This window comes from Oxyura jamaicensis, chromosome 4 (genome assembly GCF_011077185.1).
Source record: "Oxyura jamaicensis isolate SHBP4307 breed ruddy duck chromosome 4, BPBGC_Ojam_1.0, whole genome shotgun sequence".
Classification (NCBI taxonomy): Eukaryota; Metazoa; Chordata; class Aves; order Anseriformes; family Anatidae; genus Oxyura; species Oxyura jamaicensis.
The window spans coordinates 80,807,955-80,827,125 of NC_048896.1; the positions used below are offsets into that span (position 1 = coordinate 80,807,955).

The window sequence follows — 19,171 nt, forward strand, 5'->3', positions numbered from 1 at the left end:
CTCCAGTCAGGTTAAGTACATCAAAGGCTGAGGGAGCACGAATATAGGGGTAGTGGGGTCGCAGAAGTAGCTTGCATGGCACTGTGTGGTTCTGGGAGGGCGCAGCGCCGGTACCACCTTATCACACAATGACTTGGGTGCCTCTTGGGTTTCCGAGCAGTGCTCTTGGCAGTGTTTGCTATGGGCCTGGGGCACGATCTAGTGCATTTATCTTGAACAAGTTGTGACAGAGGCTCACTTCATCAGGTTGAAAGCTTTTTTTTTCAAAATTGGACATGTTTCAAGCTAGATTAGGAAACATTTCTTCCATGTGTTGGAAAAAAAATGCATGCTTATTTTTTCCTTTTATTTAGGTGTCTGTGAATTTGGGACCTTGTATTAGTTTGGGAGTGTTTTGGTTTACATGTTTGCAGCAGAGCAATTGGGTTTGGAATGATACTTGCCTGGTAGGGCATGTCTGTGTGGCATGTCAGATGTGTGAGCGTGGATAACAAAAACTTTTCTCCCTTTGCGAGTGCATATGAGCCATTGGTGTTCTGCCCCCTGCACCCTGTCCCTCCACCTGCAAATCCACAACATTTGCAGCCCCTTTTGGCAGCAGAATAATCAATGTGAGTGAAACCAAGTGATCATCAGGTCAATTATTCTCCTAATGGTAACTGTGGTTTATTGCCAGGTTTTCCTCTGAAAGTGTGGCATTTTACACGCTTTACAATGTGCACTGCCTTTTTCAAAAGCACAGATTGCTTTTTAAAGTTTTATTATGCAACCCCTGATAAGAACAGTAATCTTTCCTAACTAACATGGCTGAGAACACTGTATATATATATATGGATATCAGTGTTCCAGATAACAACAGGATGTTTCACTTTCCACTGCCTACAAATTAAATAACTTCTCTGTACATGATGGAGGAGGAAGGGTGCAGCCTGGCGGGATATGTCATGAGGCCTTTCTCTGCTTTCCTGGGCAAGTATATGCAAAGTTTCATATTTTAAGTGAATTTCTGAGTTATTCTTCCTGTGCATTTCTGGCTGCTGAGTGATACCTAGCTGGTAGTCACAGGGTTACATTTTCTTTTTCTGAGCATACGTCTAACAGGTCTGTGCTGCGGACAGTTCATTGCAACTTGATCAAACCATGACAATCCCAAGCTATTTGTTAATCATCTCCCCTTGCAGCACACCATACACTTCTGGCTTGACATGTATCTCCTGTTCTTGGGTCACGCCCAGAAAGGAACAAACTGCTTTCAGATAGCCAGAGGCATGGGAGGGCCTCCCTCTCAACTCAGATCATCCCCAAGTGAGAGGCAATTGCTGAAGGCCCTGCTGCCCTTGTGCCTCAGCCTTGTCCCTTGCCCCTCTGGTCCCATCCCCACTCCCTGCTGACTGGTATGAAACACATTCTGACAGTAAATAATGCTGCAAGTTTCCATACATCCTCAATTTGGGCTAAGCAGCCACACCACCCCCAAGGAGATGGGAGGGCCATACTCCTTCATTAATGCTTTGAAGCATTAAGGCAGCTTCAAAAAGAGGTAAGTTAAAAAAAAAGGTAAAAACTTTGGGAAGGAAGAACAGAACTAAAGATGAATTCTCCTTGGTTTGCTGAGTTAGTTCTTACTCTCACAGTTAAACATTCTGCAGAAATGCTTGTAAAATTATTCAATTTATTCTTGACTTTTAATTCATGCAAAAATCCCCCTCTTTTTTAGGAAGCAGCTTATTTTCATGTCCAGTCTGAGGTTAAGTAGAACGTGAAACTCAATTAACAGCATTTGCCATTAAAAATTTTATTAGAGATCTTCATTTGACAGTCAACGTTTTATATTACATCAGAAAAGGTACAAAAGTAAGCTACAAGACAGACTCTGTCTTACAGTCAGAAATAGCCTATTTACAAGTATTAAGGTATGTCTGAGTCAATGCATCTAAGCAGTTACATTGCAGAGTGCAAATAAGAATCATTTCAATTCATGTAAACATTATGGGCAAGGGCTTGGGTATGGTCAAGCTATGCCCAGTGCAGGCTCCTGTATTATAGAGCAAAGGTTTATCTAGAGGTGCTCCAAGTTATACTAGCTTGTGTGGTCACTAAAATACACGGCATTACAACCTTCTGCTTGTGAGTCATACACTGCAAGGCCTCACCTTTCGCCTCAGCACCTGAGGTCAGGGAAGACTCCTTGCTGCGGCAGCCTCTGGATGTTTGTCTCTATCCCAGTGGAAGGCCAAGCTCTGGCCTGAGGGGCCCTTTACGAAAGCTGGAAGGCTCACACTTACTGCTATATTAAGAAGAGAATGCAACCTGAACCACAACTATGCTTCCAGTAGGGTTTCAATGGGAATGCCTGAGTCAGTCTTGCTATTTTCTCTCCCCAGCTACCCACCAGATGTGTTCTTACAGATGCTGGCAATGCTCTGAGCAGCTTCTGGTCTCTGCTTGGCTCAGCTCTGCTGTTTCCCCATCAGCCACTTAGTGTGGTGCCCATTAGAAGCTAAGAATTGCTTTATCTCTTCCATCATCTGCTTTGCATGATCAGAGGTGCCACAGTCCCTGGGAGGAAGGGTCAGAGCCCTGCCTGGCTCTGCTTGACTCCAGGGCATTGCCCGATAAATGCAACCTCCAACCTTCAGATGCAGCTAAAGGAGGAGAAATCCCTGCCTCCCTTATTGATTCCCCTGACCTGTACAAATCATTGGTGTCTATAACCTGTGCCACTGGGCAATATTCCCTGCTGGGGGATATTCCATGTGCTCCTGGCATTTCCCTTCCAGCCTTTCTAAGGCAGCACACTGATCACGGCAAGTTGTGTCTGCACTGGAAACTCTTTTTGTGCACGCCCCAGGGAGCCCTGCCCTGATGCTCAGGGCACAATGGGAGTTGCACAAGAGGGAACAAACCAGAACAAAGCTTCTGCCCTCAACCATCGAACAAGTCCCTGGCCCTCCTGAAACAGTATGTTTTTTTGCTCATGTGTGTACAGGAATCACACATAAGGTACCACCTCCTGCTACTTGGCTGTTAGTATCACAGCAAGGACTGCTGGTTATTGGCTCTGTACACCATAGCACTATTTGTCCCTCTAAGCTACGTAGCCACGTCTTTTCCAGTTTTACACACAAATAATAATAAAAAAATCAAATAGTGTGGAGCACCCTGTTTCACGGAGTTTCCATGCTGCTGGGGCAAAGCCTGCAGTCCTGGTGGTCAGGATTATGTACACACTGAAGGAGCTGGACCGGCCTGGGATAAAATATAAAAATAAATATTTAGTCACCACATGCAAGTAAAACAGATAAATTCCACAGGTACTATATGCAACATGAAAGTCAAAGTGCATGTTACCTCTGTGTGTATCAAGTAGATGTCTTTTCTTAAGGTAACTTTTTTAGACACTGCTGCAGAAAGGTAACTTTGGTGTTTATAGGCATCGGGACAAGAGCTACGAGGTGTAGTGAGCTCACTGCATGCCAGCAAAGCTCTCATAGCAAAAATGTATGAAAAAGAAGGTATCTTTCACTGGCTATGGAGTTGCTGCCATGCTGGAAGTTCATCATCCTGCTTATCCTGCGGTAGCTCCTGCTGATACCATGTACACCTGTGACTAAAAATATTATCTAGGATTAGATGTTTTCTTACAAGTACATCCAGTGACTTGGGTTTTTGAGTTACTTGTGGAAAACTCTGCTGACACTGACAAAAACAAGAGGTAATTATCAGCATCAGTTTCTATGTGGCACCAAATACCAGATGCTGAGCTGATACAGATGCACACAGTTCTGTCTGCAGTGATTTCAGAGGAATTATGCTAACTTGTCCTATCCATCCTGAAGAGTTTTACTGCACGTGTAAGTTACTTATTTTATAATTGCTCTATATTCAAAATAATAATTAAAAAAATTGTCCATGTTGCTCTACATAATTGTTTATGCATTTGTTAGTTAAGTGCTGACTAAAAGCCCTACTTCTTATTCTATCTTCAGAAGCGAGGTGTGAGTCACAGCAACATACTCTTCATGAGGTGCTGAAGGTTTCTTTGTGTGCTGAGCCATGGGGATCTAAGTTACCACATATTTCTTCTTTCTCCCTGGTCCCTTAGCTTCTTTAAACTTAGGCTGAAATAATTTGCATTTGCTTGCAAGTCCTGGAAGTATTGGTTAAAGACTGCAGTCACCCAAAGAGAAAGGAAGTCCATGAGCATCAAGATTTGGCAGAAGTATGCACTACACCAGTGTTAGTTTTTTCACAATGTGCAAGAACCCCTTAAATCAGGTTCAGCACTACCTAAACAGAGGTATATTACTCTGCCCTCAAGAGTAACATCCTAGCACCACATAAGGTATTTGCTGGGCAAATGTCTCTTCTGTAGGCAAACTTTCCCTTATTTAAAACCAATGTCATGAACTCACTTATTTATAGAAATGTTTGTTTACTTTGGAACAGTTCTTATCGAAGTATGACTTCTTCATTCTGAAAAGTTGCTCCTAGCAGATAAGATTATAGAGCTTTATGAGTAAAACAACCCTGGCTGCTTTTTTAATATCACTAAAGAACATTCTTCTTCTGTGTGAAGGTCTCTGAACTGACACAGAAGGACAAAGGTTCTTGGGCTTTTGTAACTCCTCAGCAGGCAGAGATTTAAGTCATCAGAACTTGGGCTGTTCTGCTTCCCGGACGCCTGTTTTTATCTCCTGACAGTGGGGAATCACACTAATTAATAATACTTATGTCCTGTGTCTCACTCCCTGACAAAGTATCTGGATGGAAAGGAAGCTCCAACTATAGTGAAGGAAGTAAGGACCATCCTTGACACAATGTTATCTGCATGCAGCCAGGAGGAAAGCTGCCTGTTTGGTTTTGATTATCCTAGGTAAAAACCTGGTCAGATAAAGATCTGTTGAAGGAGGCTGGATTGCTTCTTCTCGGAAGGCAGCTGAGCATGCCCAACAGCAGTGACCTTCTGGAGTGCAGGGCAGAGAGCAAGCTCCAGGTGCAGCCAACAGGAGCTTTGCAGCACGAGTGGAAGGCCCTGAGAAGCACACAGCACAGGGAAGAGGTGTGGGGGAAGCAAAAGGGGAGTCTGCTCTAGTTTGCTGTAAACCAGGAAACTGGTTTACATATCAAGCAGGTTTACATATCAAGCAGAGACGGAGATGCAATATTAGTTTTACGTTAGCAAGTAGACACCAATGAGAATTACCTGTAATTGTCTTCACAGGTGATCGTAAAGTTTCTCTCTTCTAAGATGCGTTTTAACCTCTGTATGGAATGACCTGAGCATGACTCACTGGAGAGAAAAGTCTTCTGTTACTTGTGTTCCTCGAGTGTGCAAGAAGCTCAGCTGAATTCAATGCTACGTCACTTTATTTCAGATAAGATTCTTAAAAAGCAGGTATTAGTCTTATTTGCTAATGTGCTGTAAAGCCCATTTTGGTGTGTGGTGCTTTGGCTGCCATTGGGCATTTGCCTGTAGAAACTTATTTGATGTTCAGTTGTTCAACTTGTGCAAAAAGTTTTTTCAGGAAGCTATCTATGGGAAATAACTCAGTACCACTCACAAGTTCAGTGTACTCTGGAACTGCTCCAGAGGTACCGGTGGCCTCCATCCACAGCAACATGATATAAGGCTCTTTCAACTCCGTGGAAGGACAAAGGGATCAAGTCCTCTGTGCAGTGAGAGAGAAAACTTCAATCACAAAATCCAGCAGCTATGTCCAAAGTAGGACATAAGAACAGTGGAAACAGAGAAAAAACATTGGAGAAAGCAGGATATGATGGTCTCCTGTTTGTTTGGCTCAGTCTGCTGGATTCTGCTACTCTGTTTGGATAAGCGTCTGTTTCAACTACTTTTCCATTATTAGGAACCCCAATTTAGTTACTTCTGCTCTGCTCAGCTAATGGTGTTTCATGAAGCTTCTAGCAATGTCATACCTTGGAGATTTTTATCTTGATTTGCTTGCAATAGCCCAAGGGGCCCTTAAGTTGCAGGGAGAGGATTGCCAAGTGTCAGAGGCAGACAGAACTACTGCAAAGGACTTGTTACCCTGGGCAGAAAATCATCTCTTGGTCATCTCTGTGTCCCTAATGTATGGGACACACATTAGGGCAATAATACAATACTGGGACAAATCAAGGACTGTTCCTAACCCATAGCGTTAGTGGAAAACAGAGCCAGCTTTTCCTTGTTCACAAGACTTAGCATACCTTATCAGTGATTCAACATGAGATAAAATCAGAAGATAAAAGGAATAAAATATTCTTGGAGTCACCCTTCCTCTTCCTTGGAAGTAAGTTGAAAATAAAAAAGAAACTGTTGTGAACTTGGCACAGGAGGAGGATGTGTCAGGAAGGCTGGCAGGGCACCAGCTTGTTGAAGCTGTTGAGAAGCAACAAAGTGATGGCATTTCTGATGCTGGGAAATCATGGCAAAAAGGATCAAGTGCCACATACAGGGGAACTCATGCACAGATTACATATACTATGTCCTTTTCTTCAGCAAAACTGTGTGCAGGGGGACATCAGAATGGGACACCAGAATATGTCTGGCATGCTGACCACATGGTAGATGCGTGCTTTGACAGACACATCAGCTTGTCTGGCAGGGAAACGCTCCTGGGTGTCAGTGCTTATATTAGGGGAGGGCTTGCAACACTGGAGCTGGCACTGTCTGACAGAAACTGCCTGAGCATGGGTCTCTGCTGGGCCCATACTCATTCCTGAGACCACTACAGCCTCCTTCCTGACACACTTTGTCAGAACTGGTGCCTCTGGCATGTGGGGTCCTTGTTAACAGGAGAAACCACAGCAGTGCATTATAACCACATGAACCACAGAACCACAAAGACAGGGTTGAAAGGCACTGAACCTCATGCTTGGTGCTTGCAATGTGATAGCTCTGCAAGGAATCTGAACAGAATGAAAAATGTCACCCAGAAAGGCTCAGATGTGATTTGAAGTCACCGTTCTGGTATCAGTAATTCCATGGTAAGTGTTTCAACTACAGATTTATTACTAAAAACGACAATCACAGAATCATTTAGGTTGGAAGGGATGACTTGAGATCATCTAGTGCAACCACTGTCAGCTAGAACAAGTTGCCCAGTTGGATTTTGAGTATGGCCACAGATGGAGACTCCACAATCTGGGCAACCTGTACCAGTGTTCGAAATTACTTTGTCAAAATGGCTCTGGTCACCTGATCAGCATATTTATACTATTTCTGTGGGGAAAAAAAAAAAAAGGAGAAAAAAAAAAGAGAAAAAATAAAGTATCTTCCAGCTGTTCACCCTTGCAAATTTAACCTGCTTTGTGCCTTAAGTGCTGCACCCATAATAATGGTCTGTAGAGCTCCGTGGATTTTGAGTAATATGGAATTTAAAGGTCATGGGACTTTTTCAAAGCAAGAAGAATATAACTGTATCTTAGCTGTAAGCAACCAGCTGTAACTATGAAAATACTAAAGAAAACAACACTAAAAATGTTATTCTTTCCTGTAAAGTAAGCAGCTAGGAGATTGAATGCGGATCAGTTTTTTCTGAGCAGGTTTAAGACAGTGTCACTATTAGACAGACAGTCATTCACCTCTAGTCATTTTGTATCAGAGTGGTTTACCTTTGGGGTCCACCGATGTCATGCATAAGCCAAATCTGTATTTCAGAGACTTTATCTGGATTTAAGTTAAAGATCTCAATACTTCCAAAAATGCTGCAAGAATGGGACATGAAATATTCTTAGTGATCTAATAAGAAGTTCAGAGTATGTTCCCCAACTACTAACACTTAGTGTTGCTGTCATCCCCAGTGAAAGAATGTTAACTTTTTGCTGGATTTTCATAGACTATTTAATTAATTTGTTTTCCCCATTTTCTCCCCATTTTTATTTCACTTTCTGGAGATCTTCTGAAACTGCCTGCAGACAGAAACAAGCTAAAGTTTTTCCATCTTCAGTGCCTTTTCTCCCATTAGTTTTATTGGCTATGGGTTTGGTTTGGTGCAAGGAAAATGAATGTGGCTGTTCTCCTGACCAGCATAGTCTTCATCTTTCTATGTTATTCAAGACTACACTTCCTTCAGGTAACACAAGGAAGCACAGTCTAGAGAGGAAAAACCCAGTCAGCTCCATAAGCAGCTAGAAGTGTGTCACTCCTATGAGTGTACAAACCCAGATTACATGTGCTACTTTGTGTAGTAAGATCATACTGGAGATCTGACCCATATACCCTCAGAAGCATTTCAGTTAGAGATCCTGTATAGAAGGAATTAACGCAATAAGCATCAGCCAACGGTTTAGATCCCTATATCAATTCACCGAAATCCCACCTGCGCTGGGACTCACTGACAAAGATCTGCTGATCAATGCACACACCCAACAGAAACATGGATGCTGAGTAACTACCTGCTGCTTCTGAAAGCTCCAGCTTCTACCGATCCATTAAGCATCACCTGAACCACACCACATGCCGCTTCTGCAAACTAAACAGAACAAATGGGCATTATAATCTGGCATTGCAGGCAGTGCCACATCAAGATTCCTAGCTAGTAGATACTAGCCTAACTTCTTTGATGTCATCAGAACAGATTGACACAAGCAGAGGATCTGGCCAAGGTTTTTACAGATGTCCGTGCAAACACAAGCCTCTAAACACTACGGTAATACTGCCATAAAGCTGCATTAACCAGGCATTAATTGGCAGTCCGAGCTTGCATGGGAGGGTATAACAACTTTGCTGCCACTATTTTCAGCTTTTAAGGGGGGATGCAGCTTTCCAGAGCACCGGCAGCTACAGCTCTGACGGGGCTGCTTGCTCCCTCAGCAATGCGCAGAAATCCTCCAGCTGCCTTAACTCGAGCAGTGAGGACGAGCCAGAACAGAGGTACACAAGTTTAAGGACATGCAAAGCATGCAGTACTTGTTACTTTGTGACTCACACTCTTTTGCGGCTTGGGATTTTTCCCTCCAGTGGTTTTAGTAAAACTCACCACCAAGTTTTGTTTGATTTTTAAATTACTGGATCATCTAATCACTGTTCTTTCATTCTTTAAAACCTGTGTCCAAATATTTTAAGACTATTAGGTTACAACATAAAGAACCCACAGTACTCCAGATACATAATCCATCGGTAGAATAAATTAATTTTAAAAAGCTTAATATAGAATGACTGTTCTTATCAAATCCTCCAGTTCTTAATTATAAATAATGTGGCTCATACCCAGCTCTCAAGAGTTACAGGAGAGCTTAGTTATGTGTAACTTTCCAATGTAATAAGCATGAGTTCCAGTAGACCTTAAATTTATTTGGAGTAGAAAGCTTGTAGTTGAGCAAGCCTGACTCTGTATGGTGGTTTATCCCTCCCAGACTCTGGAACTGTACATCAAAACTGTTTTGAGCTCAGAAAACTTAAGTACACTAGTTTACCCACAAAACAGTATTTTACAGTGAGTAGACTTTTTCTTACATACACGAAAGCTGAACAATACATTGAGCTTGTTCTGTACCTGGAAATCATCTACTAGTAGTCACATCAAGGCTAAAATCTTCTGAGACATTAAATTAAATGGATCCAGGAGAGTATTTTTTCCTAGCAGGTAAGTGTGAAATGAGCATTCTGTAAAGTGCTGATTCCACAAAGCCAGGCAAACTGCTTAACTTGGATTAGCAAGGTCTCATGCATGTGATGGGAGTTGGCACGTGCGTATGGATGGGCACAGCATAGGAACCTTGGACGGTAACACTGTGGGAAGATGTCCTCTTCAGGCTTATGCTGGGAAGGTGCAAGGGGACTCTTGGCCACTTGGCAAACTTCTGTGCCAATCTGGGAGCTGCTCTCAACACTAACAAACTCTAAGATATTGTATTTTAGCAGTTTTGGCCCTGTGGTTTAATTGAGAGGGTTAGTATTATTACTGTAAGTCTTATTTGTAAAGCTCCAGCTGCCTGCCACGCATTGTTCCAGACACTGGCGTATAGCCTCTGTCTACAATAAGAATGCCCAAACCCTGATGACAACTCCAGTCCAATTTATGTAAAATACCGGACCTTGGAAATACAGATTCCAAACTTACATTTCTTGGCACCTAATACTAAAGCCCATGTGAACTTTTAGTATCCCACTTTTTAAGTCCAATCTGCAAACTCAGATTTTTGACAGTGCCAGCAAGTTAGTGCCTTTCAACATTCTCAGGCTAGGGGAGGTTTATTCTACATCTTACCCTCTTGGACGCTGTTTTCCAGAATACAGAGCCAGGGTTGCTCTCACATTCACTCCGTTTTGGACAAGATTCATAGTTGATTCCTGAGAAAAAGTACATTTATTTATAGAATAGCTAAGACTGGAGTGAGTATTGATACAACACTGATACAGTTTTGAAAGATTTGCCCCGTCAAAGCAAGATGGCTACATGAGGAAATGGCTCTCGACAGAAAGAAAATTTGCATGTGTTCGAAGGTCTTCCTCTTTACTCACACATGTCTCAGTAAGACATTTGGAGACCTGGTATGCAAATAATACTCAGAAAACTGAGTACGGAAAAGATGTATTTCTAAAGATGAGAAACATGATGGCTCTAGGCAAATACTTTCTGATTGTGTTGAAAACTTTAAATTTGCCCAACTTTTCCTGTAATTCCAGCCCAGCTTAGAACTTGCTAGCCTTAAGCACCAAACCAGGAATTGTGTGGGCAGCAGAAACCCAGGGTCCCTCCATACTGCCCCATCACTGTGAGTGGCCTATGGCCAGGACCTGTTTGAATGGGATTCTTATTTTGCAGTTTGTCCTACTGAATTTACAGGAACCTACAAAATGATAAAGACGGCTAGATGTAACCATTAGTCCAAGAAGCAATTTGGCATCTTAGTAGCAGCCCAAAGGTTTTTTTTTTTTTTTTTTTTTTTTTTAAATTAACCTCAGAACTATTATTTTCAGTTTTCCATAACATGGGCTGGTAAAAATAGTTAAGGCTTTAAAATAAATTATGTAAAAAAGAACATGCGAAAAGGGACTTTGCCTAGGTCATATACAAGAGAAAATAATAATCTAGAATTCTAGTACTTGTATTTGGTTTGCAAAAAACAGGGCTTGTTACCTGGGGCTGAAGGGTCTCCACACCATGAAACACCATCAAACATATAACCCAGCAAGGTGTCCTCCAAGGTCAGGAAACCGTGACTGGATTTTGTGTAACGATGAGCGAGGTCATTTGTCTTGCTCCAAAACAGCGACTGTGAAATAAGGTACAATGAGCAATAAGTGATACTTATGCTAGAGCTGGTAAGGACATTTTCCTGGAGAAAAACAGGAAGTTTTCATGCTAGTGAAGGAGTTTTAGTTTTTTACTGAAATGCTGCAAGTTCCCTTTAGTGTGTCAGTTCTTATTTCTGCAGTCCCATTTCCAAAATTCTTGGGGTGCTTATTTTTCATGGAAATGGATGTGCTCAGCCTGGAAAGTATTTTGAAATAAAAGTTTTGACTAGTTCACATAGCATATATATTTGCAATTTGTTGTGTGCTTCTGAACTACAGATGGAAGAGCAGCTTTTTGGCAGCAGCGTCTCTCTACCAGCAGGGTTGCGTACTCCTTACAGAGATCTGCATGCCCAGGGAACAGGGATTAAGCTCTGCAGCTTAACCAGGATGACCCTGGCAAAAATATCAGTCTTGTCAATCTACAAGCACCTATAGTTACCACAGAAAAGATCCTTTGCTCAGAGCACTGTACAGATTTGTCGTTCCACAGCAATCCCCCTTGTGTAGCCCACCCAGTCCACGTCATTACCTTGTTGCAGGGTATGGGATGACTTGCCAATTCCATTAAAGGCTGGTAATCTTCTGCGGTAGTATTACAGGGATTCTTGTAAATGAATGCATACTTTAACGATTCCCATATTTTAAGGCAATCCTTATCCCCGCTGAAATATAAAAACATATATTTTTTTTTAAATTAGTATTTATGAGTATTTATGCTCGTGAAAGGATCTCCTGTTGCATTCAAACACTATGGATAGATTTTAAAAGAGTTCTGATCATGCTCAGGCATCAACATACATCATGCATTAAAAAGTAGAGTAACTTCAGTGAATTAAGCATAAACCGAGGAATGAACAGTTCTAAAACATCTCTCCCCTGCATTTTGTATTACTGGTTATTGCAATACCTGACTGCCCTCTATGTATCTGTCCTTCAAAAGAGTGGTGCTAATAACTAGGAGATCAAATTTCTTAATTATTCATACTAACTCATGAGAAATCTATGTGGCAGAATATAGCAAAATGTGCCTATGAGCCTCCCTGCTGAGTGTTTGACCCTACCGGAACAGTATCTATAGTTTTATCTAAAACATAAGCAGAGGTCTGGATATTTTGGACCTGATGATATTCTCAGTTATGGGCGAGCTTGCAGCTATGGTCTCTGCTGGAGCCACAGGTGATTTACACACGTATGGGTGAGATCTGAATCAGGTGAGATCTGAATCAGGTGCTCAATCCTCCAGTGTTCTTTTTTTCAGTCTCTTTGTGATGCTCCAGCACGTTACCAGCTCTGCCCTTTCTGTTCTCCCTGGTGTGAACCAGGAATCCCCCTGAATTTACATGGGAAGAACCAGTGCATGCCAGGACACAACCGCGGCACCTCAGTCTACATTAACTTCTTAGCATGTTGCTTCATCAGCCCTGGAAATAAAGCACGTGTCTGCTGATGGAACCAGAGCTCCTTTTTGTAATACCGAGAAGAAACTGGTTGCACGCTGCTGACAAGAAGTCACCCTTCTGCACTGAAGTAGAGGCACGCTCCCTTGAAGCTGTAGCATATAAGGCATGGGACTGATCAGGATGTCTGCTTTCTTGTGCTAGTAGGAACAAATGAAAACTTTACATTAAGATTTTTAGGTAATTCCTAACTATTGTCTGCCTACACTGTGTTTTGGAGGCCGTCCCCATGGGTACAGGAGGTGCTGCTGCAAATTCAGGCCCGTTTTGAAAGCCTGCCCCTGTGAGTGACAGCCATCCAGCCATTCTGCAGCTCTCTTCCCGGTTCTTTATGTAAATTCCAGAAGTTGACTGCATCATCCTGCTGTCAGCATGCTTGAATGGAGAATGGAGGTATTCTGGCTACCTGAGACTCATCCTCTCTTTCTTCACTATTTGTAATCACCTCCCAGGGTGTTCCCACTGAAAGCTGTCTAACAATGGCCTTTTGGGAAGACACGGATGTCTTGTAAAAATAGCAGGGATCAGTTAGTAGGTGACACACAGATGCAGGCTTCATTACCCGCTGGCATTCAGGTAACAGGTAGGATGTGGAATTTGATTAGTCTTATGAAGGGATTAAGAGAACAGTTCGGTGGCAGTTCATTGAGAATTTCAGAGCATTTTACAAGTTAATCTTCACTGTAGCTATGTGATCTCATTCGCACTGCTTAACTTGATCCTGACTGCTATCGAGTGCCCGTTTGAGCATCAGAGGGGTGAAGGAAAACAAGCAGCTGAGCCTAGCCTGTGGGACCCAAAACCCCTTCTCAGCTGCCAGCCACTTCCTTGCTGTGCTGGGATGTGTCTGCATGTGAATTGCTGTTGCACTGTCACGTTGGGGAGTGTTCACATGTTTTACAGAGCAAGGAAACCAGCATCTCGTGGGCCTCTCTAAACCCAGGGAGCTGCGTCAGCCCAGAGCAGGGGGCTCAGGCTGGCTGAGGGGTGACAGCACAGAGCAGGCAGCTGCCCCTTTTGCACTGCATGGTCAACAGCACTGTAAAGAGAATTTGTAGGGCTTGGCAGTAAGCACCGCGACAGCTCAAAGACATTTTTATGGCCCATGGTTTCTCATCTGGCAGGTCATTTGTCCTCCTGGCAGGACTCTGTTTATTTTTTTAAAAAGTTACTCCTAAAATCTGACAGATAAAGCAGTGCTAAGAGCCACAGCTGGCCACCTGGCCATTTATTCTTTCATACGGCAAGGTTTTGCAAGCTGGATTTCAGTAGACAAAATATTTCATCTTCACTATCCTTGCACATCAACATAAATATTTTTACATCTGAATAAAAATAATTCATTGGTTTGCTTCTTGAAGGCTATTTCTCTGACATGAAGCACAGGTTTCACCCCACATCTCAAGAGCCTACCAGCCACACAGAGGTTTGGTTTTGGCTGATACATGACAGGCACTGAGAGAGCTTTATGATTTGTTAATCCCAGATCCAGGAAGAGATGGAATTCCTTCCAGCCTCACTGCTGCTAAAAACAAGAGAAATAAAAGAAAGAAAATATATGCCTGGAGTACGGTACTTAACTCATCCAGCAAAGGTAAGGCCAGAGACGTGCTGAAGCTCAAGTCCTCCTGAAAACTGTAAGAGAAGTTCTCTGGCATTTGGTAGGCTAAAAGTTCTAGCAGGAACACCTTCTGGTTGAAACAAGCACATCTTCCTTGCCAAAAAAATGCCTGAGTAATAGACAGTCCTCTGAGGGCTGCTCTGAGCCACAAGGGGTGCTCTCTAGGAGCCAGCTGGACAAGCACAGCTGGCTTTCCCAACATGCCAGGCACAGGGTTTTACCTGCCTGGTGCCTGTAGCCTCCACTTCACTCTCAGAGCATCCCAGAGGAACCAGGCAAGGCTTGGGGCGAGGACCAGGACTTCTCAGCGTACGGATCTAGGAGAAAAGAGGCAGCCAAGTTTTCAGGCTTGACATGGCAAAAGATGCAGAGATGCTTCTGTGCTGCCTGGTGTCATGGGGAACTGGCATGTAACTGGCTGATAGCTACTGAACTTGCACAGAAAAAAGAAAAGCTCATAGAGTGATGGCTGTGATACTTAGGGCTGCTTAGGAATTTTCTAAGAAATGTCTTTACCAGGAAAGTCCCGATCCAGCGCATCTAAGACTGTCATATCAGTGATATCCTCACTGGGAAGTTCTCTCACAGAACAGATTCATTTCCTTTTCTGTTTGCTAAAGAAGAACGGAAGGGTGAGAGCGAGCACCAGGAGCCCGTGGGGAATGTGCTCATGCACCACCCTGCTGCAGGACTCACGTGCTTGTTCTGTTTTGGGAGTTTTTTTGTGTATTTTGGATTGCATAGTAATTCTGCATCAAGCAAATATCATATCTTTATGTATTTATGTTCTTCCCTCAACGCTAACTTTGTTTATACTGAAAATTTTAAGGCCTTTATTCTTTTACAGAATCCAAAAGAAATAAGCTGAGTTCAGTAACAAATAAAATAAATATACAGTAATTTTATGTGCATTTTCCCCCAAATTTTTAAAATTAATATAGTTTGGGAAATGCTAGTAAATGTGAAATAATAATAATTAACAGGGAACACTGTGAAGCCTGCTGCAAGCTCACGAACTGACCCTGTAGGCCTTTCTCTGGAAAGCAGGGACTGCAGAAGTGGGCCTTTTGCAGAGAGAGGGTCTGCATCCGGCAAGAAATGAGAACTGAGATACCAACGCACAACGCCATTAAAATTCCATTTCCTTCTAAAATCCTAATGTTATGCATATGGCAAAGCATATCCTGCATTCTTCCTTGTATTTGGGTAGAAGTTGCATTTTTTCCCAATGAATTTGAGTATTTCTATCCAATTACATTTTATGAATACCATATTAATTTATCAAAAGGAAGCTGAGGCCAAGAATATTTCCATTAGCAGCTGTCCCAGCAGCCAAACTTTAATGCGTGTATTATAAAACTGAACAGCTTCTGCATCACTGTTTCCTGCATGTAAGTACATCGGTCTGGCTAACCTTGAGAGAGCACTCTTGCACTTAAAGGAATGGGATGGCATTGAGCTACCTGGGGAATCTCAATTAATATAATTTTTATTTTCTTTATTGTGCAATTGTATTTTCTTTTTAACCAGACGTGACAGAGCAAATTCATCTGCAATTGAAGTTGATTTAATCGGTGTAACAACAGGGATGATTTTCATCCCTGCTGACTTCAGTTACACCACAAACATCTCATTTTGAGTTCAGCACTGGATGCTAAAAACATCCTACGAAGGGCAGTGTTTCCTTGAGCTGTGTTGCCCCTAGTTTTTCACTCAAAAATTTGAGAGAGGACCCACATTAAATTTACAAGTGAAAATGATCCCCAGGCATTGCTCTGGAGGGCTCAATCAGTTCTGCCAAACCTCCCACAAGGCATGAGGAGCTTCCCTGGTGGGACACTGTCTCCTATGCAGTCAGTGGTGGCTTCCCAAGGTCCTGAGTTTCCTTTCTAACACAGAACGATGTCTTTAGGCCATAAACTGAGATTTTAATCGTGGTCTCTGTGGTGAGGCTCTGAAGGTAGCACTGGAAACTGTCCCCAGAGGTCCCGTCTGTAATTGATCTTCGCAGGGATGAAGCCTCACAGGCCAGGCAATCAACGGTTGCAATTTGCAAAGCTGGTCTGGGAGGCTCTGGCAGGTCATGCTGGGTCTCACCTCTGGCTCTGTGTGGCCTTGTGCATGCACTAACCCCAGAGCTCTCCTCACTTGCTACCACTGCCAGCTAAAGTAATAATGTAGGTATGCACCTGAGTGCTTAGAAACTTGGCTCTTTAACAAGTCAGCGAGAAGTTCTGTGGTTGTATCAAAGCTCCTGAAGTGCATCAGAACAGTTCACACCGTGCTCCAAGTCTAAGGCATCATCTTCATCTGTGAAAGATTGAAACCCAGGCATTTCAGAAGGAGACTGCACGCCTATGGAATTAAATGGGGTGCCAGTATTTCTGCATCAGACTTTCCCTACTTAACTGTTTTCCTGCCTCCTTTAGGTGACTCGCAGCAGCTGGAGACAGCGTGCAATTTATATGTTCATATTCAGTTTATTTTATCATGTGCGCCTATGAGTAGCTATGTATACGTGGCCAGAAATCATGCAAAATACACCTGTATCTAGGGGAAGCCCTCTGTAACCCCAAATCCTTTTGCTTCTGTTTTTTGCCCTAGGTATTTTAGGGCTGCCCCTTTCCTTCTTCCAGCCTCACCGTGTCCCACTTTTTTTGGAGTGGCTGCAAACCCCGGCCCAGGCGGCTGTGGTTGGACCCTCCCGCAGCCCGCGGCAGAGCGGGAGCCCAGGCAGGGTGAACACTGCCATCCAGCGGGAGAACTCCGCCGGAGCAGCTCCGGGTTCAGCTCCGGCCGGGCACATCTGCAGATCCCTGACCAGAAAAGGGGTAGGTGCATACATCGGATCAGATTCGGTACTGCGGTTCGAGCACCTGAAGTCTCCCAGCACGTATCTTGGTGCTACAACTGAGGCAAGTGGGAATGACGAGAGGTCAGCCCACGTACCGTCAGAGCTGGGGATGTGAGGAGGCTACCACCTGCTGCTTTTAGCACGGGGAAAACACCAAGGGGAAAAATTACCAGGGCAAAGAATGAAGGAAAACAATCATGGAAGAGCTGTCAGCCTCCAAGTATCCAGTGACCACTAGCATCCCACTACCCACTTAGCTTAATTATAATTGTCTGTCACCTCAACGTTCGTGCTAATTGCTTTTTTTAAATAAGAGAATGACATCAGGTGGTGGGTTTTTTTTGTTTGTTTGTTTTGTTTTGTTTTTGGCAGCTTGATTTTGTAAGTATTGCTCTCTGTTAATTAAACAGCTCAAAAGCTGGTAAAGAAAGCACTGCAGAAACTGCCTGGGGACAGAGGCAGGCATCCAAAACCCTGCCTCAGAAAGATGACATCTGGAAAGGCTGGAAAGAGAAGGCCGCAAGGGCAGCTGAACTTGTGGCTTTGGTTTGTAGCTCCTGCGTTATTTTGTGCAGTGGGAACTGGTGCTCCTGGACAACACAGCGCCTTGCAACCCTTCCTGAAAGTGCTGAGTCAAGAGGTGGCTGCTATAAACAGTGAAAAGTTCATCTACATTTATATGTATATTTATATATCTACCAGTCAGATTTCAGCCTTCCCAGGTGAAAAAAGCATGCTGCTTAAGCAGGTGATGATTTCAGCGATGCTCAATAGCCAGGATGCTGTCTGTAGAACGGCAAAAGTCTATCCTGGCCTGCATTTTGTCAGAGGGCTGCAGTTACTCCACAGCTGAAGTTTCCAAGTGAGGACCATGCCACCAACATATCCAGAGCCAACAAATGTACGCTGGCATCTTACCCCTTGATTAGAAAGCATATTTTTAGTATTGCTTTAATATTAATCTTGGAAAAACACTTCTATGAGGATCTAAATAAAAGTATGTGATAGCAAGGAAACACTCAATGGTTTAATGCAGCTGCAGAATTGTTTCCTGTAACGTGAATTTGCAGAACATTGGGGTTTTTTATAGCCCTAGAACTGCTGGGATGTGGCATAAATGCAGTAAGTCAGGAGAATTCCCTGCTTTGAGGGTGGCACGTGTCAAGGACAAGGGCACAAACCAGACTTATTACAACAGTGAGTAAGCTCCTTGGTAATATCTTACTTTGCTGTCATCTCCTAGGAAGACTTGCATAGTTAGCATCTCTTTTTACTCTTTGACACTTGAGGAAGCACTCCATTTGACCCCAGAAAGGAAAAGGATCTAATCCTCTTATCTCAACATACATAAACAAACGGGTACTTCCCCACAGTGCTCTGAGGTGTCAAACAGCTCCGGACCACACCTTGGCAGGGACAGCTGAACTGCGCCATCAGGAAGCCACCCCCGAGCTTGGCTCTTCCCACTGGCAGCTCAACAGGTGTAGAGATCCCAAGCACAGAGTGCTGGGAGGGAACAAGGTTTCCCTTTCATCAACAGCAAGGTCTTAGATTGGGTCATCCAAATACACGGTAATTTCAGTCCTAGTGTGTTGCTAGATTCAGAGAGCCCCCAGGCATTGCTCTGCAGCCAACTCTAAAATCGACAAAAAAGGGAGAAGGGAAGGAGCAGGCAGCTGACTCACTGAATAGCTGCATAAAGCTGCAGTAGAAAGCAAAGGTGAACAGCAGTTCATCAACAAACACTGATTCATTTGTAGACGGCTAGAAGAATGATAGCCTCTTCGGTATCAGGAGGGAAAACCAAAGGCTAACACAAACATGAAAAAATATTTGAAATACCAATGACTCTTGCATCAAGAGCCATTAGATATCTCACCAGTGTTAAGTAAGTGTAAGAAGTTCGGGTTTATGAGAGATATATAGTCATTACAACGAATAATGTAACTAGCTTTAGGTATTGACAACAGCCAGATGAGGAAACACACGGC

The 19,171-nt window shown here is 43.2% G+C and overlaps 1 protein-coding gene across 3 annotated transcripts in view; it reads right to left on the reverse strand.

The window, feature by feature from the left end:
• Positions 1–1,770: 1,770 nt before the first annotated feature.
• LOC118166157 (ADP-ribosyl cyclase/cyclic ADP-ribose hydrolase 2-like) overlaps positions 1,771–19,171 on the reverse strand; it is a 53,894-nt gene continuing 36,493 nt past the window's right edge. For 2 of the 3 annotated variants that reach the window (XM_035324823.1, XM_035324825.1), the window contains 7 exons: positions 11,778–11,910; positions 11,088–11,223; positions 10,215–10,297; positions 8,401–8,477; positions 7,618–7,710; positions 5,207–5,293; positions 1,771–3,249 (listed from right to left, as the gene is read on the reverse strand). In XM_035324823.1, the coding sequence (XP_035180714.1) occupies positions 3,168–3,249; positions 5,207–5,293; positions 7,618–7,710; positions 8,401–8,477; positions 10,215–10,297; positions 11,088–11,223; positions 11,778–11,910 (691 nt within the window). In that variant the 3' untranslated portion in view covers positions 1,771–3,167. The remainder of the gene's footprint in view (positions 3,250–5,206; positions 5,294–7,617; positions 7,711–8,400; positions 8,478–10,214; positions 10,298–11,087; positions 11,224–11,777; positions 11,911–19,171) is intronic. The other variant, XM_035324824.1, reaches the window with a different exon arrangement.